General features: G+C 38.8%; 1 protein-coding gene across 2 annotated transcripts; it reads left to right on the top strand.

Moving 5' to 3' along the window:
• Positions 1-898: 898 nt before the first annotated feature.
• LOC124158572 (GATOR complex protein WDR24) lies at positions 899-19,450 on the top strand. 2 transcript variants are annotated; one of them, XM_046533728.1, is made up of 12 exons: positions 899-1,036; positions 1,115-1,237; positions 1,481-1,689; positions 2,958-3,074; positions 3,689-3,911; positions 10,232-10,445; positions 11,378-11,629; positions 13,904-14,061; positions 14,251-14,461; positions 14,769-15,621; positions 16,831-17,141; positions 19,027-19,450. In XM_046533728.1, the coding sequence occupies exons 3-12, from the start codon at positions 1,593-1,595 to the stop codon at positions 19,312-19,314; spliced, it is 2,724 nt and encodes a 907-aa protein (XP_046389684.1). In that variant the 5' UTR covers positions 899-1,036; positions 1,115-1,237; positions 1,481-1,592; the 3' UTR covers positions 19,315-19,450. The 2 variants fall into 2 exon arrangements, with proteins under 2 accessions (XP_046389684.1, XP_046389685.1); XM_046533729.1 differs by having other exon boundaries at positions 1,478-1,689.
• Positions 19,451-19,694: the final 244 nt, after the last annotated feature.

Here is a 19,694-nt window from a genome sequence, read left to right as displayed (position 1 = left end):
GGGTTAAAAATATTTTGGTGGACTTCACCCAAATATCTTGAAACTCCATATGACCTATCAGCCAGTAATCATCCATCCCTCTAATCCTCCATCTCTGCATATCGTCGAATTTTCTCAATGCATTCTTTTCTTTATTCGATATTAGTAAAGTATTGCATAGTTTCATCACAGGAGATGCAAAAAAGGTAATTTTCCAGAACAAAAATGTAGTGGTTACATACAGGAAGCATCAAAAAACGTACATACAGAGACAAAGATGTCAAAAGTAACTTGTATGGTGACAGTGAGTTTTGGACTCTTCCTAGCAAAGCATATGAAATTCATTCACTGAGTACGATGGTTTAATGAAGAGGAATGTTTTGTAGTTTCATTGGAACATTAATGTCATTTTTATGGGATGGTTAATGACTATTCGCCATACCTTGGTGCAGTGTGGTAGCCAGGAATTTTGTTTGGGGGGGGGGGGTGCCAAAGTCAGTGGGGAATATAAAGATCATCATGGATATTTTACCATTGCATGCTAGTCATCATTAACCATGAGACTCTGTCATAGTATTACTTTTTTGCTTCTCAATGATAATTATTGTAGTATGAGCATAGATTTAAGGAAGCAATATTATCACACTTCCTTTTTTTAATTAGATCGAATGGTTGTGGATGAGGTCATTGCAATCTCGACTATTTATTTATGGAGATGTCTATACAGAAAATTAGTTCCCGCTTTACAATTTTCTGCGAGGTAGTGTAAATAATTTAGTCTTTAATTATTATTAACTATTTTATTCCATGAATTATGATGTATCTATTGAAGTAAAAATAATGTATGGTCCATATGCAAATTCGAAGTTGGCGGTCATTCACCGTCTGAAAAAAAGACGGGCATTCCGCGAATGCGGTCTGTAAAAATACGAAGTAAACACAAGGGAACTCGGTAAACAAATCATTGCTAATTTAAAGAATAGGGGATATTTCCCCGGATAAATATTGATTAGCTTACAGTGTGATGTACAAAGTTCGAAATTTATTATGCATCGTGGTAAGTAGCCTCATTCTTCAGGTAATCATTTGATAGTAAACAATTTCAATGAATGTTCCCGAATGATTTTTCTTTCAGTGTTTATCTTGACTGAAAGAAGACTTATGCTGACAGGAATGTAAGCGAAAACACACGATTTGAGGTTGTATATTAGGCTCAGTTTTGAAGAGTCTATCATTTAAAGGAAGTGTTCGGAAAACGGTACGTAGAGACCTATGATTTGAAGTTTAGTAAAGTTCCTTTATGAACTCAGGATAGTATGATACGTCTTTAATCGATTCTGATTGTCCGAAATACGCAATGGGTATTTCCACTCCGCATATTCAATATCGTTCGTATTCATTATAAGTTGATAAGGGAATGCAATACTTTGAAATGTTTATCATATTTTAATAATTGTATTTGTTCTCGTTCAATTACTTTGTATAACTCTAACTGAAGCAGCTGGTCTAGTGTATGATACCGTGGCCTGGCATATCATGTGATGTGAACGCTCTCCAGTTCATCCACATCAGTTCTTTGCGACCACAGATAGGGTGTTAAATTGGACGTAGTAATGTCATCCCGAACGATGTATATTACCCAAGAGGGGCCCGCCAACGCTCTGGCATTGAACAAGGACAACACACAAGTTGTTATAGCCGGACGAAATGGTGAGTGTATGGTGGTGAGATAAATGTTTTTCTCGGGTTTATCTTCCAAATAAATTTACCTTGACATTTATAGTGTGTTTTGTCAGGTCTTTCGTGGTTCTCTTTGGTGTTATAATTTTATTTTTCTTACAGAGAGTCATGTTTTATTATTGATCCTCTTGCATAGTTTTTAATTTTCATGTTTCACTTACTTCTCTCATCTATCTCCAAATTTCTCCTTAGTGATAAATGGTTTTTTTATTTCCCATTTCCATACCCATTTTCCTTCCCCTTCCTTGCATAGCTACCTGCTAGCTTCTACTGTTCTTTTTCTCTTACCTGGTGTGGTAATTCCACACTACATTTCTTTAAGCCCTACTCCTTCCATAACATTGACTTACCGACGTTTTTAGGCACTATTCTCACTGAAGAGCTCATGCCTCCTCAACAAAAGCGTAACTATGGGGGGGATGAGGGGATAGATCCCCCCCAAAGGCTCGGATAAGTTTTTAAAAATATTGTCTAGTTTTGATACATAATACATGCATCTGTTTAAAATTAAATTTTAAGTGCCAAAATGATGTGAAATGCATTTCCAGGCATGTCATTTTTCAAAAGTATTCCCGGACCCCTGTTATATGGGGTTCCCTACAGGCCCCCTCCATCAGGCTCCCCCTGCAAAGCATGTTCCTAGTAACGCCACTGCTCCTCAATCATTCATCAGTATTTCTTTACACACAAAGTAGCCACTTCCTTACACCCATTCACTTCAGGTTGTCTTCCACACTGTCCTGGCCAACTTTTGCCTGGGCATTTCAGGACTGTTCTAGTCTGTGGTATGTTGCTTAGTATCCAGCTCGCTGCCTTATTCTTACATTCTTTTTATTTGGCTGATTCCAACCCAGTCTGCTGCTCTTGATTACACAGACCTAGTTTTACTATACAGTCCATACAACTCAGAATTAGTTCAGTGCAAAACATGTTTTGATTGATCTATATTCATCTCTGAGCTTTCTTCACTTGTGTGTTGAACATCTTTAAAAACAATTATTTTCTAACCAATTCCTTATCTTGTAACTTATTTATGAATATGAATTATTACTGATCGATTACTATTGCTATAATTTCTGATATATACTTGCATTTTAGGTTATTTATTTGTGAGTATCTACTATGAGCCAAAATTCATGTTACTCTAACCAATTTCTACATGTGTATATTGCTACTACATATATTGAAAAATATTCGCTATCCTCTTGAAATATTAATTCCTAATCTTTTTTGTGTAGTTTTTAAGGTGTTTTCCATTGAAGAGGAAGAATTTGTGGAGTGCTTCAATTTAAGAGTGGGGAAGAACATAAACCTTAATTTCTCATGTAATGATGTGGCATGGAATGCAATAGAAGGTAATTATTTTATTGATAATTACACTAACTGTTGCCAACCCACATAATGGAGGTTTAAATGATGAAAGTTAAACATTTAAGCGAGTAATCATAAAAAAGTGCCACAATTTTTTGCAAGATAAGGAGTGACCGATTTCTTCAATCTATCTCAGTCTCCAAAATGTCTCATGCATGGAAAGGTTCCCTTCTTTATTCGTGAGTCAGATTTTTTTATGATTGATGCCATCTCATTCCATTTTTATTGGAAAATTCCTGTGTTTAGAACCCTTTGTACTAATGAGATTTTAGCTGACATAAACACAGTAGCATGAGAGATTTTCTTGACCTCTTTGCTGAGTAGTGATTTTTGCTGATGTTAAGTATTCATCCTTGCCCTTTTGGCATCAGGATGTGTAACTAATTTGTATAAATTTTTTTTTCCAATTTACCTGTATTTCATGATGTTTGAGTGAGGCTTATTTGAATATCTTTAAACAATGTTTTCCATGCTGGATGATTTTTTGCATTTCCCACCCTTTGCTATTCATGCATTGGTGGGAAACCCCAGATAGTCTTCCTGCGATCAATACTCTAGGAAAACCTAAAATCCTTTGTCCATTTACCTCGATTCATAGATAATATCCTTGCCACTGCCGCTACCAATGGAGCTGTTGTCTTGTGGAGACTGGATAGATCATCACGTTCCAAACAGGAGCATGTCTTTGGGGATCACAAGCGTACGGTCAATAAAGTCAGTTTTCATCCCACTGAACCCAATTGGCTAATTTCTGGATCTCAAGATGGAACTATGAAGTGGTTTGATTTGAGAACTAAAGAAGCCACTCGGACATTTTACAGGTATTATTTTTCAAGTCATATGTATTGAGGAGGGTGATTTATAGTGTCCTGAAGTTCTAAGAAAAGATCAGTATATAAAGGAAAAAAGTATTCCTTGAAGCAAAGATGGAAGTTTATCTATAGCACCTCTTGGCACCAATTGTACCAACCTTTTTACTTTTCTCTTTCTCACTCTAGTGTTCTCTGCCATCTATATTTATTAATTATACTTAAGTTACAGTAACTATGTGGTAAGAAGGCCAATGAGTATTAAATGTTGTCCTCCAAGGGTGAATATTTCAAAACAATGAGAGCAAAAGGAGGATAATCTGTACTATGAATCAGTAACATGTTAATGAAACTTGGTAATCTGGATTATAAAAGAATCGATGATTTTGCAGCAATTATCAGTTAGTTGTCACATGAATGCTCTCTAAAAAAAACCATTTCTTCCTTTTAATACTGCTCTTCAAAGTTTTTCTTTTAACCCTTCAGGTTTCATAGCTATTTATGTCGTTAGTCTTCCATTGTTTGTGGGAACAGTCAAGGGAGATTGGATCCTCTGAAGGGGCAGAGCAAATGACCCTTGTAATCTTTTGTTTCAGACGGTCAATAACCGCCATGGGTGAAAGTGTATTAAGCTAGTATTTTATTGAAAAAATTTTTAAAATCTCTCCTTGATTTGACCTCAAACACCAATGAAACTTTATACTATGTATGTACTCACATCCAATGAAGCAATAAGAGTGCTAGGAAGGTTGCAGAGGCAATCTCTCTGCTGCCCAAAACTGCAAGCCACTAAAAAATTCAGTAGATTGAAGGGAAAGAAAAGGAAGGATGAAAAAAAAACTTTCTTATTTAGATATTCTCTCATGAGATTAAAAAATAAAAAGTGTAAGTTGCCGCCCACTTTTCTTGGCTTGTTTAGGGGGAACTGATCATTGAGTAATTGAAACTATCCCAAGAGTTTAAACAACAGTAAATGTTACTGTCTAACAAAAGCAAGACACCCGAGTTTGAGGTGCACTATCATCTAAACGAGGCAATCAATTTCAATGCAACAAAGAGCATATGAAAGAGAGTTTATTTCTACGTTGGATCGTTTACTTTAAAAAATGTTCTTTCCCAAAATATATCCTCAACTCAATTTTATCTATAAAAAAAAGGAACCGGTTTCTGGGCGTAAAATCATGTTTCCCAACTTTCAGTGCTTGGTATTCCTGTAGTTTTTGTTCCAATAACTTGGAATTTTGATATAAGAAAGCCAGATCTATTATTGACAATGATGTCATCAACTTCTCTGCAAAACACACCCACTTACATCCATTAAGATTTCACGCTATCCTGGCAAATGGCAGAGTTGATTAAGGTAGTTTCCTTCATCAAAGAAAACGAAAGGCATTGGTTGAGATTCATTACCCATCATTAGTGAATTCATAATATACAAATTGTTTGGTTTTAGAAATCCCAGTTTAGGTTAATGCTAATGGTCAATTTGAACCTCATTTGAAAAAGACCAGATTGGCGGCCATGCGATGCCACTCCACGTGACGTCACAGGGACCTAGATTCTATACGAGTACGTAGATAGGAGTTTTACATCCTCTGAGATAACCAATGCATGCATGAGGCACAGATCTCAGGGAAACATCTCTTAATAATCACCTATTAAAATTGCCTGAGGTCCGAAAGTTTCCTTAGTTTGATTGGGTATCCTAATATAATCCAAATATCCAAATATAATCCTTATTTAAGCCAAGCGCTACCTAGCAGCTGCTAGCAGCCTGCATTGTATTGGAGCTCATAGCCTCGCACCAAGATGGCCTCACACGGGGCAGCTGGAACCAGAATGACGTCACACAGGCTTTTCTTAGCATTCATACTTAGCCGTCATGTTTTCGCAAGCTTGAAAATTTTTACTTTGTATTTAATCGCGAAAAATAGATATCATCATTTGAAAATCTAAAAGTGTGAAATACGTACTCCAGGAGTAATAATCTTTTGATTTAGGCAATATGAAAGAAATAGGAAACCACCCTATTGTTCTCAGGCTCTATCCAGGATGAGAGGATTTTATGCTGCCAACATTTTGGGTTGCTACTTATTGCCCGTAATGTTGGCAGCGTTGATTCTCTCACTCTTTCTTAAATTCTTCTGGTTCTCTCGCCCATGCATGTTCCCCAAAGCTTAACGGTTAAGAAACTGAGGCAAATAGATTTGTAATTTGAAGTATTTAGACCTATTTTGGGTTAAGATACCAGTAGAAACAAGGAAAATGCTGAATTCCTTTATTTGGTCTAAAACAATGATTGTGGTCCTGTGGAGGATTTGGAAGTTTTTTTTCAATTTTACTATCTTGTTGTCTCATGAAGTTCTACTCATTTGTATAGGTTATTAATTTGCATCATTAAAATAAAATGTTCTAGTATCAATACAATAGCATGCATATTTAATTTTTAATTATGTTCTCTACAACATAACAATCAATTAAGGATGAGTCGGTTCTTAAATTTTTTCAGTTCTTGGTACCGGTCTAATTTTCCCCGTTCGGTTCTCGGTTCCAAGGATTAACTCTTATTATCTGAATTATTGGCAAACTAAATGAACAACCACAAGAAAAGAATAAAAATAATTTTGCTAAAGATGTCAATTAGTGGAAAAGCACTGTAAAAAGAACTTAAGATCATCTCCATAATTTTATTTGCCAAGTAAAAAAGTTTAAATAACACATTGTTAACAAATGCATGATAGACCAATATGTCACATTAGACCAGGCAGCCTCTGGTTATTTCTCCAGGTTTTGGTTTAAAAAATTCAACAGTTTTACCCTATCGATTCTTTTTTTGGCAGAAATATTGCCTGCAGTACTGAACAGACGTTCACTGAAAACAGTAGTGGTCGATGTAGATTTTGAAGGGCCGCACGAAATATGCTTGGAGCACAGTTTACATACTGCATAGCATCAGGATCAATAGTGGAACTTCCCCAACTTCTGAAGACATTTTCCGTTAATTTGTTGTAACTTGTGAGTCAGTTCAAAATATATTCTGTATTATGCGATGTGGCTTAAATTGTTACTTTAATTGATAACTTATTCGCATGATTCATTCTCTCAGTTCTTATAACCTCAACAATAACCTGCTCAACACGCCGGTACAGCGACACCATGGATAAACTGAATGGCCGTGAGCTAACGCAAAATTGTAATGCAGTGTTTCATTCTGCAGGGTAACCACACTTTTCGATGCCTTGCATAGGGTTATCAACTTACGAACGAGCTCTCGGAGTGCATGTTGTTCGTATGTCAAAGAATTACAGCATATGTACATGATTCAATCGTAAGACCACTTTCGGACAAAAAGATTTTCCTCCAGCCGCTGTTCACATCACGGCACACATCGTTGCAGATAGTCATCTCGTCTGAAAGCCGCCTGAATTTCACATGAATGGCAGCCGCCGAAAAGTCATATCAATCGTATCGTCTGGAAGCGGCCTCATTGTAGCATTGTCTGTATTTCACGTCGTTAATGGTGCATCATCCTGCCATCAACGGCACGATTCGACTCGTTTTACATTCATAGAGACTAGAGATGTGCGAATAGTATCCGCGAATACTCGAATATCTCGAATACGAGAAAGTATTCGATATTCGAGGCCTCGAATAGTTATGCTAAAGATACCGTCTCGAATACCTCGAATACTATGAATTTCGCGTCATACACTGTCGCACGCACGTCGTTGGTAGTTGACTCGGAAAAATGTAGAGAACTGTAGTCATTTTACGCAAGTTAACGAATTACATCAAATTCGTGGCTTTGAGCGGTGAAAAGAGTTCGACGAGGGGAACCGAAAATGGTCGGATGAAAAAATCCGAAAAACCCCGATTCCCCCCACCAGGAGAACCTCAGTGCCGTGGGATGGCAACCTTAGGGCATTTCCCACGATCCGCTATCCCCCTCCATTCAGCTCTCGTCTCACCCACTCTGACGCTTTACTCTTCTCCGAAAGCAAACAAAAGGACCCAGCTCGCGCAGGGATCGTATTACGAAGACTTTAGCTTTGAAAAAAATATCGAGTTACGAGAACAATAAAAACGGGTTTCACGCCCTCCCCCCTTTTCTCACCCACTGACCATTTTCTGGCTACCTGCTTCGAAGTTCCCCATTTCTTGAGGTCAACTGCTGCATGAGTACCGTGGGATACTTACATTAGTGCATTTCCCAAGATCCGGTATCTCCCCCATTCAGCACTAGCCCTCCTCTCTGAGGCTTTCCTCTTCTTTGAAATAAAAAAAAGGTCACAGCTCGCGCAGGGATCATATTACGAAGACCTTAGCTTCGGAAAAAAATACCAAGCTACATGATAACAATAGAAACGTGTTTCGGGCCCTCCCTTTTCTCCCCCACTGACCTTTTTTTCCTACCAGCTTCGAAGTTCCCCATTTCTGTGGAGGTCAACCGCTGCATGAGTCATCTATTAGCACAAAAGGTGTCTAACAATGACTTTCGTCAATTGATGTTACACCTTTATTGGATTGAAATATTAGTAATGTTCGCGTGATTTCAAAAAGAATAAGACCAAACACGACGTATTTCTGAGTTTATTTAAGCATTTTACGTAAAGAAATAAATGTCAAAATACGACGAAGACTTAGCATTCTGGCGAAACTCGATATCCTCGTAACTGAGCTTCTCGGAAGTTGATGCGGTATTTTTTTTTCGAAAACATATATCAAGGTACAATTTATGAGTTATGCTATAAATCTCTATTGTAACAGTCGAAGGGATATTTTCTCAGGATATTTGGTTTCTCCCCGCTAGCAATTCGAATTCATCTGCTTATCTCTTGAGAACTTCCAAAGATGGACTGAAAATAATTGAAGAAATCCGGTGGAGAAGCGCCTGTATTTTGCAAAACGCCTCGGATTGTCCGCTAGCATTTGACAGTAGGAGTGAGGGTAAAGCGATCTACCTGTTGGAAATAAGAATTTGGATGAAGCCGAGTATCAGATCGGCGTGCCGCAGAAATGGCGTTTGGTAGATAAGAATGTATACATCAGACAGAAATCCATCGTAGCAGTGTAAAAGCCGAGACGGCATGCAATAATTTTTTCGCGAGGTGGTGTGTCCCCTTAGGATATTTGAAAGAAATGTTAGTTGAATCAACTATTAGCCCAAATTGTCTCCATAATATTAAAATATTCCATTTATCAGCTAAATTCCGGTTTGAATCCTTTAAAGGAAATCTTAATTACTCGCCAAAATCCTGGGTTTCCTGCTGCATAGGCAACCTAGTCAAACATTCCCACATTCATGTTTTTTTTTGTGTATCCCCTTGAAAAACGATAGATCGAGGTTCCACTGTATACCTTTTTATTTATACATTCATCAAGGGAAATAGAAACTTAGTAGGAAATAAGAAGTTTAAAGAAATAATATGCTTTGTGCAAGTCTAGTATTCGAGGTATTCGAAATTCGAGGTATTCGAATATTCGAGCAATGATTTAATATTCGAATTCGATATTCGAGTTTGAGAAATCTGCTATTCGACCCATCTCTAATAGAGACCAATGGCAAGTTGAAAGAATGGCGGCAGGTGAAAAGTCAGCTCGTTTGAAAGCAGCCAGCCGTGGCTACGGAAATGTTACAATGTTCGCGAAAGCGACAAATGGACGAACCCTTAAATGCGCATGTGAGCGAGCAACTCTCAAAAGAAAAAAACGTGGACGCTATGCAAGCGGAAAGTAATATATACGTTTTTAAATATTTTTTCCACTTTTTGGCCTTGACTGCTGACCATTTCGGCCTTTGGCGCCAAATTCAAATCCTCGCCACCGTTTCGAACTGGTTCCAAAATACCGACATTATGCGATCGGTTCTCGATACTGGTTCCTAGGCCAAGAACCAGCAGTACCAAGAACCAGGTACCGGGACCGACCCATCTCTACAATCAATAATGCTCAATAGTTAATTAATTTTTATCACATAGTTACAACTTAACAGTTTTGATGTTACACAATAGATAGACAGAAAATAATTTATTTACTTCACTTCATGAAGCACTCAGAGCAACTTGGGTTTCTTTAAATCTTTTTTCTCAAATATATAGTCTCCTAGCAATGGAATGATTCCAGAATGTAATTAAATCCAAATCCTCTTTTTATTGAATCTGTGTCCTTTACCAACTTATTAAGTAATATTACTATTCCCTTATCACTATATTTTTCAATCTATGATTCCTTGATAGCAGATTCTGTATCTCAATCCAGTCAATGTTGAGCTGAATTACTGAAAATATCCTCTGCCACATCTATTACAATTACTATTGTTCTTGTTTCACCAGCAACACCGAAAGTGTCCGTGATGTGCAGTTCAGTCCTCGACAGCATCACTTGTTTGCTGATGTCTCTGAGAATGGAACAGTGCAGCTCTGGGATTTGAGGCGGCCTGATAGATGCAAGGAGCAATTCACAGCTCATAGTGGACCAATATTCGCTTGTGATTGGCATCCAGAAGTCTCATGGCTGGCTACGGCTAGTCGTGATAAAACTATCAAGGTACGTATGTAACTAGAATGGTATAGCTTTATGTCCTCATGCAAGCCCAAATTTTCACTCAAATACTGGCCGTATTCAGTAAGGAGGGGATTATTTTGTATTACTAAACTCACTCTCTTGCATTTACGATAAAGACCTGCAAGGAATTCGTTTCCTGAATGTATCCCACCTGTCTCTGTTTATTACCCATGCCAATGTTCACCCCTAACCACTTGGCACAGATGCCTGTCCTCCTCCGCCTTCTATGGTTGTTCATATTCCAGCTGAGCATGCTAAAATTGATATGGTAGGGGAGGGAGTCCTGTAAGTCCACGTATAACTGAACACTTGCTTAGACACACTGGGACGGGCCTAAGGCGCACAATTTTTTACTGTAGGCAGAGCCTCGGTGCTGCTTGGGTATGGGGTTTACTGCTCTTCCAGCCCATTCCGTCACTGCTTTCACAGTCAATTCTTTTTCAGGATAGATTGTAGTATAATTGTGTTGCTCAACATATCCCTTTTTACAAGCAGAATGAGTCTTACGTAATTGTAAAGTTTTGTAGTACTTCATATTTATTATATTTCTACTGGCTCAAACATCACCTAAACAGCCCTATAATCAGGGCTTAGGTGTGTTTAAGATCTGCAGTGCAGAAAGTGTTCAGGTGGCTAAGAATCTAGAATGCTGCAGTTCTTATATTTGTTCTGAGAGCATTCTTAGATTGGGTCTTTCTCGCTTGGAATCATTGTTAGTGCATATGATAAGTATGTAACTAAAACTCAACCGCCTCGGGCAACTTCACCTTAGAAACATTTTTGAGAGAATGTGCTTCCCCCAGCATTTGAAATGGGGGCTTTTTGTTCTGTGTCCAAGTTCACTTCCAATGATGCCACCATGCTCCCCTTAGGTATTGGTATGAAAAATGTTTAATGTGCCCTCTTCGTTTCAGGTGTGGGATTTGGGATCTGCCAGACCCAACCTGGAACACACCATTCACACAATTGCATCTGTGGGAAGAGTCAAATGGAGACCTGGGAGACGTTACCACATTGCCAGTTGTGCTTTGGTAGTTGACTGCAGCATTAGTGTTTGGGATGTGCGCCGGCCATATATTCCTTTTGCTGCTTTTAATGAGCACAAAGATGTTGCCACAGGAATCGCTTGGAAGGGTGATCCCCATGTTTTTCTGTCCACAAGTCGTGTGAGTTGATTCATTCAGTAATATTAAATATAGCACTGTCATTGGACCATTGCTTGCATGATTGAAACACAGTTTGAAAGAATTTAATTTGTAGTATCAAACATGTGCAGTTACAAATGATAAGCCGTATTCTAAAGTGTGATTCTATGCATAATAATATGTATTTCCTGATTATTATTATGCTATCATATTTTAATATATTGCCAATGTACCTAAATATTATGATAAAAGCATGATTTGGTTGTGCTTCAAGCCAAAATGTGAGGAATTTTCAAAATAGAACTCTACATATGTTGATGTTGTCATGTGTAGTAGTGTTTTGTTTGGTTTCTGGAGTAGACTAGGTATTACATACATGCATGATGTTCATTATTTTCCATTTAAATGTGGCAAAGATACCAGGTGAAGACTACATTATGGCCTTTAATTAAAATGATTAAACTGCATTATATGTACCTATTCTAAACAGTAAATACTGAGTAATTTTCCCTGACGTAGTAGAATAGTTTTATGTTAAAGTGAGTAAAAATTTGTAGTGTAGCTTAAGTATAAAATAGTTTCCAAATGTAATCAATTGTTTTCACATGAAGTTATGGGGACTGTTTACTCCCTTTATGCAACTCGTCAGTTTTTTATGTCAAAATATTTCATCAGCCTTGGAAAAACCATGCAAGCAGAACCCAAAAGACTATCATATACAGTGCAACCTCGATATAACGACACCCCACGGTGCACTAATAAACACTCGCTATAGCGAATTGTCGCTTTACCGGAGGTGGAGCAAATAATAGCCAATATACCTGTTGCGAACAGATATACAGGAACAGGAGTGGTGCGGCGACAGATAAACATCTATCCGATAAACATAAGCATAAATCCAGATGAAAGGCGATGTTTTTTTTTGCATCACTAAATTTCCTTTCTCAAACAATGACTAACTATTCAAACAATTTATAAGCGCCGCACTGAATAAAAATCATGGAAAGCATTGTTTCGTCAAACATTATGCCAATGCACAACCGACGAAGCCATTTTTCTATGCACTTAATCAGTTCATTTACGAGATCATTCTATTATTTTGGTATTTTCCTCTGAAAATTCAAAAATTAACTGATAAAACTGTATCGCGGTTATTTAATGCCTCAAATGTTTCCATTGGTGTATGTTTATTGTTTCTGTACGTTAAGCGGCAGTGACGTGAAATAACGCATTAAATTTGTCACTACAGGCAAAAACGGTGGAAGGTTGTATAACTTTCCCGGCGTGGAAGACTTTTTCTATCAGATAATGTAATATCTTCATCATTTTTTTCATTCTTTTTTTAATTGTGAAGAGCTAATAGGAAGATAAATTAATTTCGACACTCTCATATTAATCCTTAATTTTTATTTTCTCGCTTAGACGTGTTTAGTGTTTTTTTGGTCATGGTGACTGCCATCAAATGCTTTCTATTCACGCAACTCACGAACGTGCGGGTAGGCTGCCGACTGCTTTCTGCCGCCCGAGGAATAAAAGAAGATGATGCATTCGCGAATGCTAATGCCACAATATTTTCACCAAAATTAACTACTTATTTATCGAACGACAGTTTACCACATAAATTTGAGACTGAGCACTCGATTAACTTCATTTCCAACAGATCGCTAGCAATTACAGAGATTAAGGAGTCTTGATGAAAGTCTTCCGGCGGTGAAACCCTCGCTATGGCGAGAGCCAACACCAAAAGGGTCTCGTAAAAACGAAATTTTTAACACACTCATTATAGGGTCAATTGACGGTGCATCGGCTTTCTCTCGTTATAGCGGGAGTGTCGCTATAGCCCGTACTCGCTTTACCGAGGTTTCACTGTATGTATGTATTTATTTTAATATTCTTGAAAATCGATTTAAAGCCATTTTTCACTACACTCATTTGTAATATTCATTTTAACTTGCTATAGTTTGTATTATGGGGCTGCTTGTTGTCCCCAAATTTATTTCATGGAGCTTGCAAAACTATTGGTATGAATCAAGTTGGTACTTAACTTGGTGGAGCTTATGGGGAGACTTTTTTCCTAAAATTATTGCATTAAATATTTCTTTATAAAAATATTATGTGAAAATATAGGCATGTATTTGTACCCCACATAGCTTTTCAAATTGTTCATGTGTAATGGGCATGTATGTATTTGTTCCATTTTTCAATTTGTTGGTGCGACCTGCAGGATCAAAAAGATAGCTGACCTTTGGTTTGGATGATGCATTTTTGATGCCAAGTTTTATCTCATTTTATTAGGATTGTGTTCTGTATCACCATGCTTTTAAAGATGCTTCAAGACCGTCAAGCAAAGCTAATCCTCAAGGTGTCTGCTTCAATAGTCGAGGTGATTTGTCTTATGCGTGTAAGGTGAATTTCACTTCATCTTTTTCTAACAAAATTTCTGGAATACTCAGGTTAGTACTGCAACCACTCAAAGTTTCTTTCCATTCTTAAATTACTATTACGTGCCTTGTTAATGGTATTTATTATTGTGGTTAATCATGATGTCTGTGCAGGACCATATGTAGTCATATTTTGGTAAATTATTATTTAAGAATAGTATACTTCCTCATCTTTTAATTCATGCTAATTATACCCTTTAGGAAGACACCTTTGCACAATGAACAATTTTGCCAGGCAACTTCTGCTATGCACCAGTTTGTTTTGCGTAAAAAGCAGAGCAGTCAGATTCATAAATCATCTCCAGAGCGATTTTTCCGGGAATGTGCAGACCGTTATATACTTGCTGGCCGCCCTCTTGCTGAAATATGTGATAATAATGCCGCAATTGCTAAGGAGTTTGGTAAACATAAAGTAAGGAGCCTTTAATATTCCTCAGCCCTCAACCTATTCTTCTTCATTCTCTGTGGCTTAATTCCTGATAGGGGTTGCTGTTCCTAACTAGTCGCTTACAAGTCACTCGATCCTGGCTATCTCAATCCCTTCTCCCTTAAATCATTCTTGACATAGTCCCTCCATCTTCTCCTTGCTCTCCCTCATTCTCCTCCCTCAACCTATCATGCTACACCAATTTTTTTGTGGTGAGAAAAAAGTCAATCTACCTACTTTGTGCCTCGCAAAGTGAGTAAATTTTTCAATCCCATACTGTTTCTTCTTTCAGGTGAGTCTCCTGTGGAACATAATGAAAGTCCTGTATACCAGTTGCGCCCATGAAAAGGCTGGCCCATCAATTCCTCAAATCACTAGTGGTTGTGCTGATGACAACCACAGTGGGAACAGTGCTCCGACCGGTGACACTGCATCTGACGGGATCACCCTTGCCATCTCAGGCCCTGATAGGGTGGGAGAGGCTGTTCCAGAGGGAGGGAGTGAGACCGTTTCAGTAGATGGCATTGCTGTGGATGCGGCAGGGGAGTGCGTGGTCGGGGGAGCTGGGCCCGATGGAGGGGTAGGTGCGAGTGAGGAGACAGAAGTGTTACCTGGGGACGACTCTGGCATTGGTGGCGGCTCGGGGCTGGTTCCCGGGCCAATGAGGGAGAGGGCCTCTTCCCTAACATCCATTGCGAGCGGACTGCTGTGCTTGTCTGACCCGGAAGGTGGGACTTCGGTGCAGTCCTCCCAAGGCTCACATCCCCCCCTCCAGGAGTACGGGGAATTTTTCTTCTATGTAGATCAACCCACCCCAGTGAAGGAAGTGGTGGTTGAGGAAGAGGAAGAGAAGGCTGTGGAGGGTGTTGTTGGGGTGCCGGTGGCAGTTGTGGTGCCTCCGGAGAAGACTGCCGAGGAGGGGAGTGGTGTGGAGGAGAAGGGTGGGGAAGAGGAGGAGGGAGGGGCAGAGGTGAGGAGTGAACTGGAGGACTCAAAGGAGGAGGCTGAAGACGATGATGACCCGTGGGATCTTCCCCTCGAAGCTCTCCCCATCTCACTGCCCCACTGGGACAATGATAACGATGGCACAAACGAGGAGAATCCCCTCCTTGCAGGATTCAACCGGCAGAAGCAGTATCAAGGTGGTGAGTTTGCCATTTCAGAAATTTGCTTTTATGTATTCTTGGAGAATACCAGAAATGACCAAAATTTTTTTTAACCCTTCAGCTGCATACATCAATGTGTGTGTGGACAACTGTGGGATAAATGTACTTGCATGTTTGTCCCTCTCTTCATACCCAATCTCCCAGCTGGGCTGTAACCCTGCGGGGAACTATGGGGGCTTCAGCCCTCCAAAATTTTTCCCTTTTTGGCTACTACCCACAGAACATCTGGTTTAAGGAGGCCACTACCCCAGGGTCACCTATCCTCTGGCAGTCAATTTTTCAATTTAGTTATATTTCATTAGATCTGCCACCAAATCATGTTATAGAAAAAAAACCCTTAATGCATCTCCGTAGCAACAGGACAAAATTGAGTGATGAATACATGGAAAGATCCATAGCGTGGCCCTCAGGTATTTAAATCAAAGGAGCTAATGTCAGCATTATCTTTGAGGCTAAGAAAGATACAGGTCCTAGATTAGACTGACTGCCTGGCCTCTGGGCTGGTAGAATGAGTACAGACTGTTCGTTCAGTAAAAACTGAAGATGACTTTTAATTTCAGTACTATCCAAATGGAATCAATAGCTTAGTAAATGAAATGTAAGGTTTTCTGACGCATGTGAATTGACTACAGATTACCAGTATAGGCAACACACATACCACACGAGCCCCCCTTGATGCAAATTTCTAGGTAATTGCTTAGCTTATGTTTTTGGCCCTAACTCATTCTTTCTTTAAAGGTATATCCAGCAACCCTCCCTCCCACCACCAAACTAGTCCCTCCATCATTCTGTGAGGGCTGCATTTTATTGCCATGGACTACATGCCTTTATTCTAATTCATTATCTTCTATGCACTCAGTCTCACTTGAAGCGGATAAATATTATTGGTTAACTGTGGCTTTTGTATTAGCTGCTTCTGCCTCTGTGTTAACAAATCCATTTAAAAGATTGGTGATTATGAGCATGGATCCTCTGTCAAAAATTGACTCTCTTTCACAGAACACTTCAGCCATGACGCTGTGTGAACATGTGCCCCTGGGAAGGATAAATACCTATGTGCATCTACAGCACTTAACGTGCTGTACCATAATTTTTAAAATATCAATCCTAAGTTCATTGATGATAAGTATGTATGTATATCTATTTTGTATTGATTCTGAGATGTGTTGTGTTTTTCAAACTCTTTAGGAAAGGGAGAAGGTGTAGTTGGTCCTCCACCTGCCCCTCTTCAAATTCATCCGAGTGCAGACGACGTGGCAATCAAACCGTGGAATCCAGGTCCTTCAGTTCGTGCAGCCATGGAACTTCTGGCCTCTGCTGGGGATGTACAAACGGTGTCGTCCATATTGATTGCCCTTGGAAACCAGAGGCATGATGCTCTGGGTCCAGATGGCCTCCCACTTCCCAATTTCAAAGAAAATGAGCCCTTCCATGAGCATTGGCTGCTAGCTTACTTGGACTTCCTTGCTCGTAGGAAGCTATGGGATGCTACCACTCAGGTAAAAATGCTGATTCATGTATTTTACAGGCCTCTATCACTTAGACATCATTCTGCTCTTTTGCTCAGAAACTTTTGAAGCTATTTTTGGTGTAGCTGATATCCAGGATCATCAATTTAGCAAGAGAGAATTCAATTGAATGTTCTCTTCCTTGAGAAAAAGGAAGACCCTATGTACATTCCATCTGTGATATAACTTATGAAGTGGATATACATGCTTTAGTTTCATTGAAGAACTATAAATTATGTTTATCTCCATCAAGGGGATTTCCAACGGTCATGTCAGAAATAAAGTTCTTTCCTTGGATGCTCTCTATAGTTAAGTCATAGGCAGAATCTTTAGTAATTAATTTATTCTCACGATGGTGTAAGAATTTGAAGATTCAGTCAAATCCTATCAAATGTTGTTTCTTGATTCGATCTCATCATGAATTACATATTCAACCAAAGCTATAGATAAGTAGTTCGACTCATGCTTCTTCTAAGTAGTGGTGGGATTTGAATTTGAAGATTTAATCCAAATCTATGCAGTGAGGGATCCAGAGGCAATTTCACCACCTACTCCTCCCCCCTTCAACTCATTCCAAGGCAAATAGTACCTTATGTGTACTCCATTGGAGAGTTATGCCATGAACCTCCTGCTTCTCTTGTAATGTGGCAGTCTTGCCCTCAGTGGTGATTAATGTGGTCATGTATGGAATCACTGATAGCCTAAGCTTATTGGGAATCATAAATTTTAAGATATTTTTCGTCAAGCTTCCATGTGAATGTGCATTGAAATTTTGAATGAGAATGGGAAGAATTCGATTATAAATTGGTACATACATAATTAGTTGAAGCATTGACTTTCTTGGCTGCTCTCATGAATTCATATTAGAACCATTTCTCTACTTTATAACATGTGTTGCTTGCGAGACATGAGATTATTTTTGTGGTATTTTTTATGCTGATGTTATTTCGTCATTTTACTCTGATGATTGTTTCCACCTGTCAAGATTCAATATGGATTTGAGTTACACAGTTTATACAGCATTGCTTGCAAAGAAAATTATGGCTTGATTTAAATAGAAACTATTCATTTCATCTCTTTTCATGCAGAAAAGAGTAAATGCTATTAGCAAGCATCTACATCTGCATAATATGCTCAATGTGATCATTGAAGAGTTTTCAAGTTCAGAATTTCTCAATGGGCTGTTTGGATAGAAGAATTTATCTAGACTATTTTCTTGGCTTTGACTAGTTTTCATTGTTTTTTAAGTTGATTCCAAGCATCGGAAAAAAGTGTATGAAAATACAAGTCATTCCAAAGGTGCATTGTATAATAACTGCATATGCCTTAGAATAGGGAGTTGGCTAAATTTTGAACTGAAACACCAAAAATCAGGAAATAATTATCTTATCTCATGGCTTGAAGAAAACAGTTTTACTTTCTTCACCTTAAACAATCCTTGGATTGTTAGGGGTTTTCTGTCTTCAATCCCCTCATGCATGTGCGGTTACATAAAAAGGCATCTTACTATGGAGAGACAGACTTTTTTCTTTACTTCTCCATTCTTCATCTGAAGATACTGACAGGGAAGCTGGCTGCGACTTTGCATAAAAAACACATGCATGCCACCACAACTCCAAAGATGTCTGTAGTTGTTTTGTTATTATTTTGAAATTTATTGTCTCTCAGAAATTAGTGGTCAATTTTTTGTGGGTATAAAAAATTCAAATTGAAATGATTATTTTCAACCTGTAGTAGGAATAGTTTTTGCTGCCGTATATTTGTGTTATTAGTCATCATCACATGGCTTGAAATTCATATGTTCTAATGGAGTTGCTGGCCATTGGAAAGCTGTTTACAGCTGAATTGAAATGATGGAATTTTTCTTCTCTCTCAGGTAATCAAATTGTCATGGATCCCAAGCGTGTCGCAATTGAGTCAACAGTCTACTCGTGCTCAAACTTGTTGTGGGCGGTGTGGGAAAGCCCTCCTTCGTAGTGGCTGGTTGTGTGATCGGTGTCATTCATTGACTAACTCATGTAGTGTTTGTCATGAGCCTGTGAGGGGGCTTTACACTTGGTGTCAAGGCTGCTCCCATGGCGGTCACCTCCATCACATGGAGCAGTGGCTCTCTAATCACAAATACTGTCCGACTGGCTGTGGCCATGCTTGCGAGTACACCTAAGCACCGTTTTCATACCATTGGGTTTTTGTTTTTACTCTAACCTCTATAGGATATTGCATTGTATATGATAGAAATATTGTGATATATTGTTGGAATTATTTTTGTTGACTATTTAAATATATATTTTTAATGTGAATATATGTTTTATGAAAGTTCTACATCCCCGTACCCTGCGGCCTGTTCCACACTCTCATGAAAACTTTCTGCATTCCATACGATGTGCTTGGAGTCAGGAGTAGATTAAGTGGGAGGTAGGTTGGGATCCCCCTCCTGTAATTTAAAAAAATGTAAGATGACCCCCCTGGTTTAGGACCCCCCCTCCACCCCCCAAACAAAATTCCTGGCTACGCCACTGTGGCCAACTTCTCTGTCACTTCACA

Source organism: Ischnura elegans, chromosome 5, assembly GCF_921293095.1.
Source record: "Ischnura elegans chromosome 5, ioIscEleg1.1, whole genome shotgun sequence".
NCBI classification, from domain to species: Eukaryota; Metazoa; Arthropoda; class Insecta; order Odonata; family Coenagrionidae; genus Ischnura; species Ischnura elegans.
The sequence above is the reverse complement of the archived record's forward strand: the minus strand, read 5'-3'. Positions and strand labels throughout refer to the sequence as shown.

Coding starts and splice junctions, on each gene's coding strand:
- LOC124158572 (XM_046533728.1), top strand. CDS start 1,593: ATGTCATCCCGAACGATGTATATTACCCAAGAGGGGCCCGCCAACGCT. Junction 15,622..16,830: donor GCAGAAGCAGTATCAAGGTG/GTGAGTTTGCCA, acceptor CAAACTCTTTAG/GAAAGGGAGAAGGTGTAGTT. Junction 17,142..19,026: donor TATGGGATGCTACCACTCAG/GTAAAAATGCTG, acceptor CTTCTCTCTCAG/GTAATCAAATTGTCATGGAT.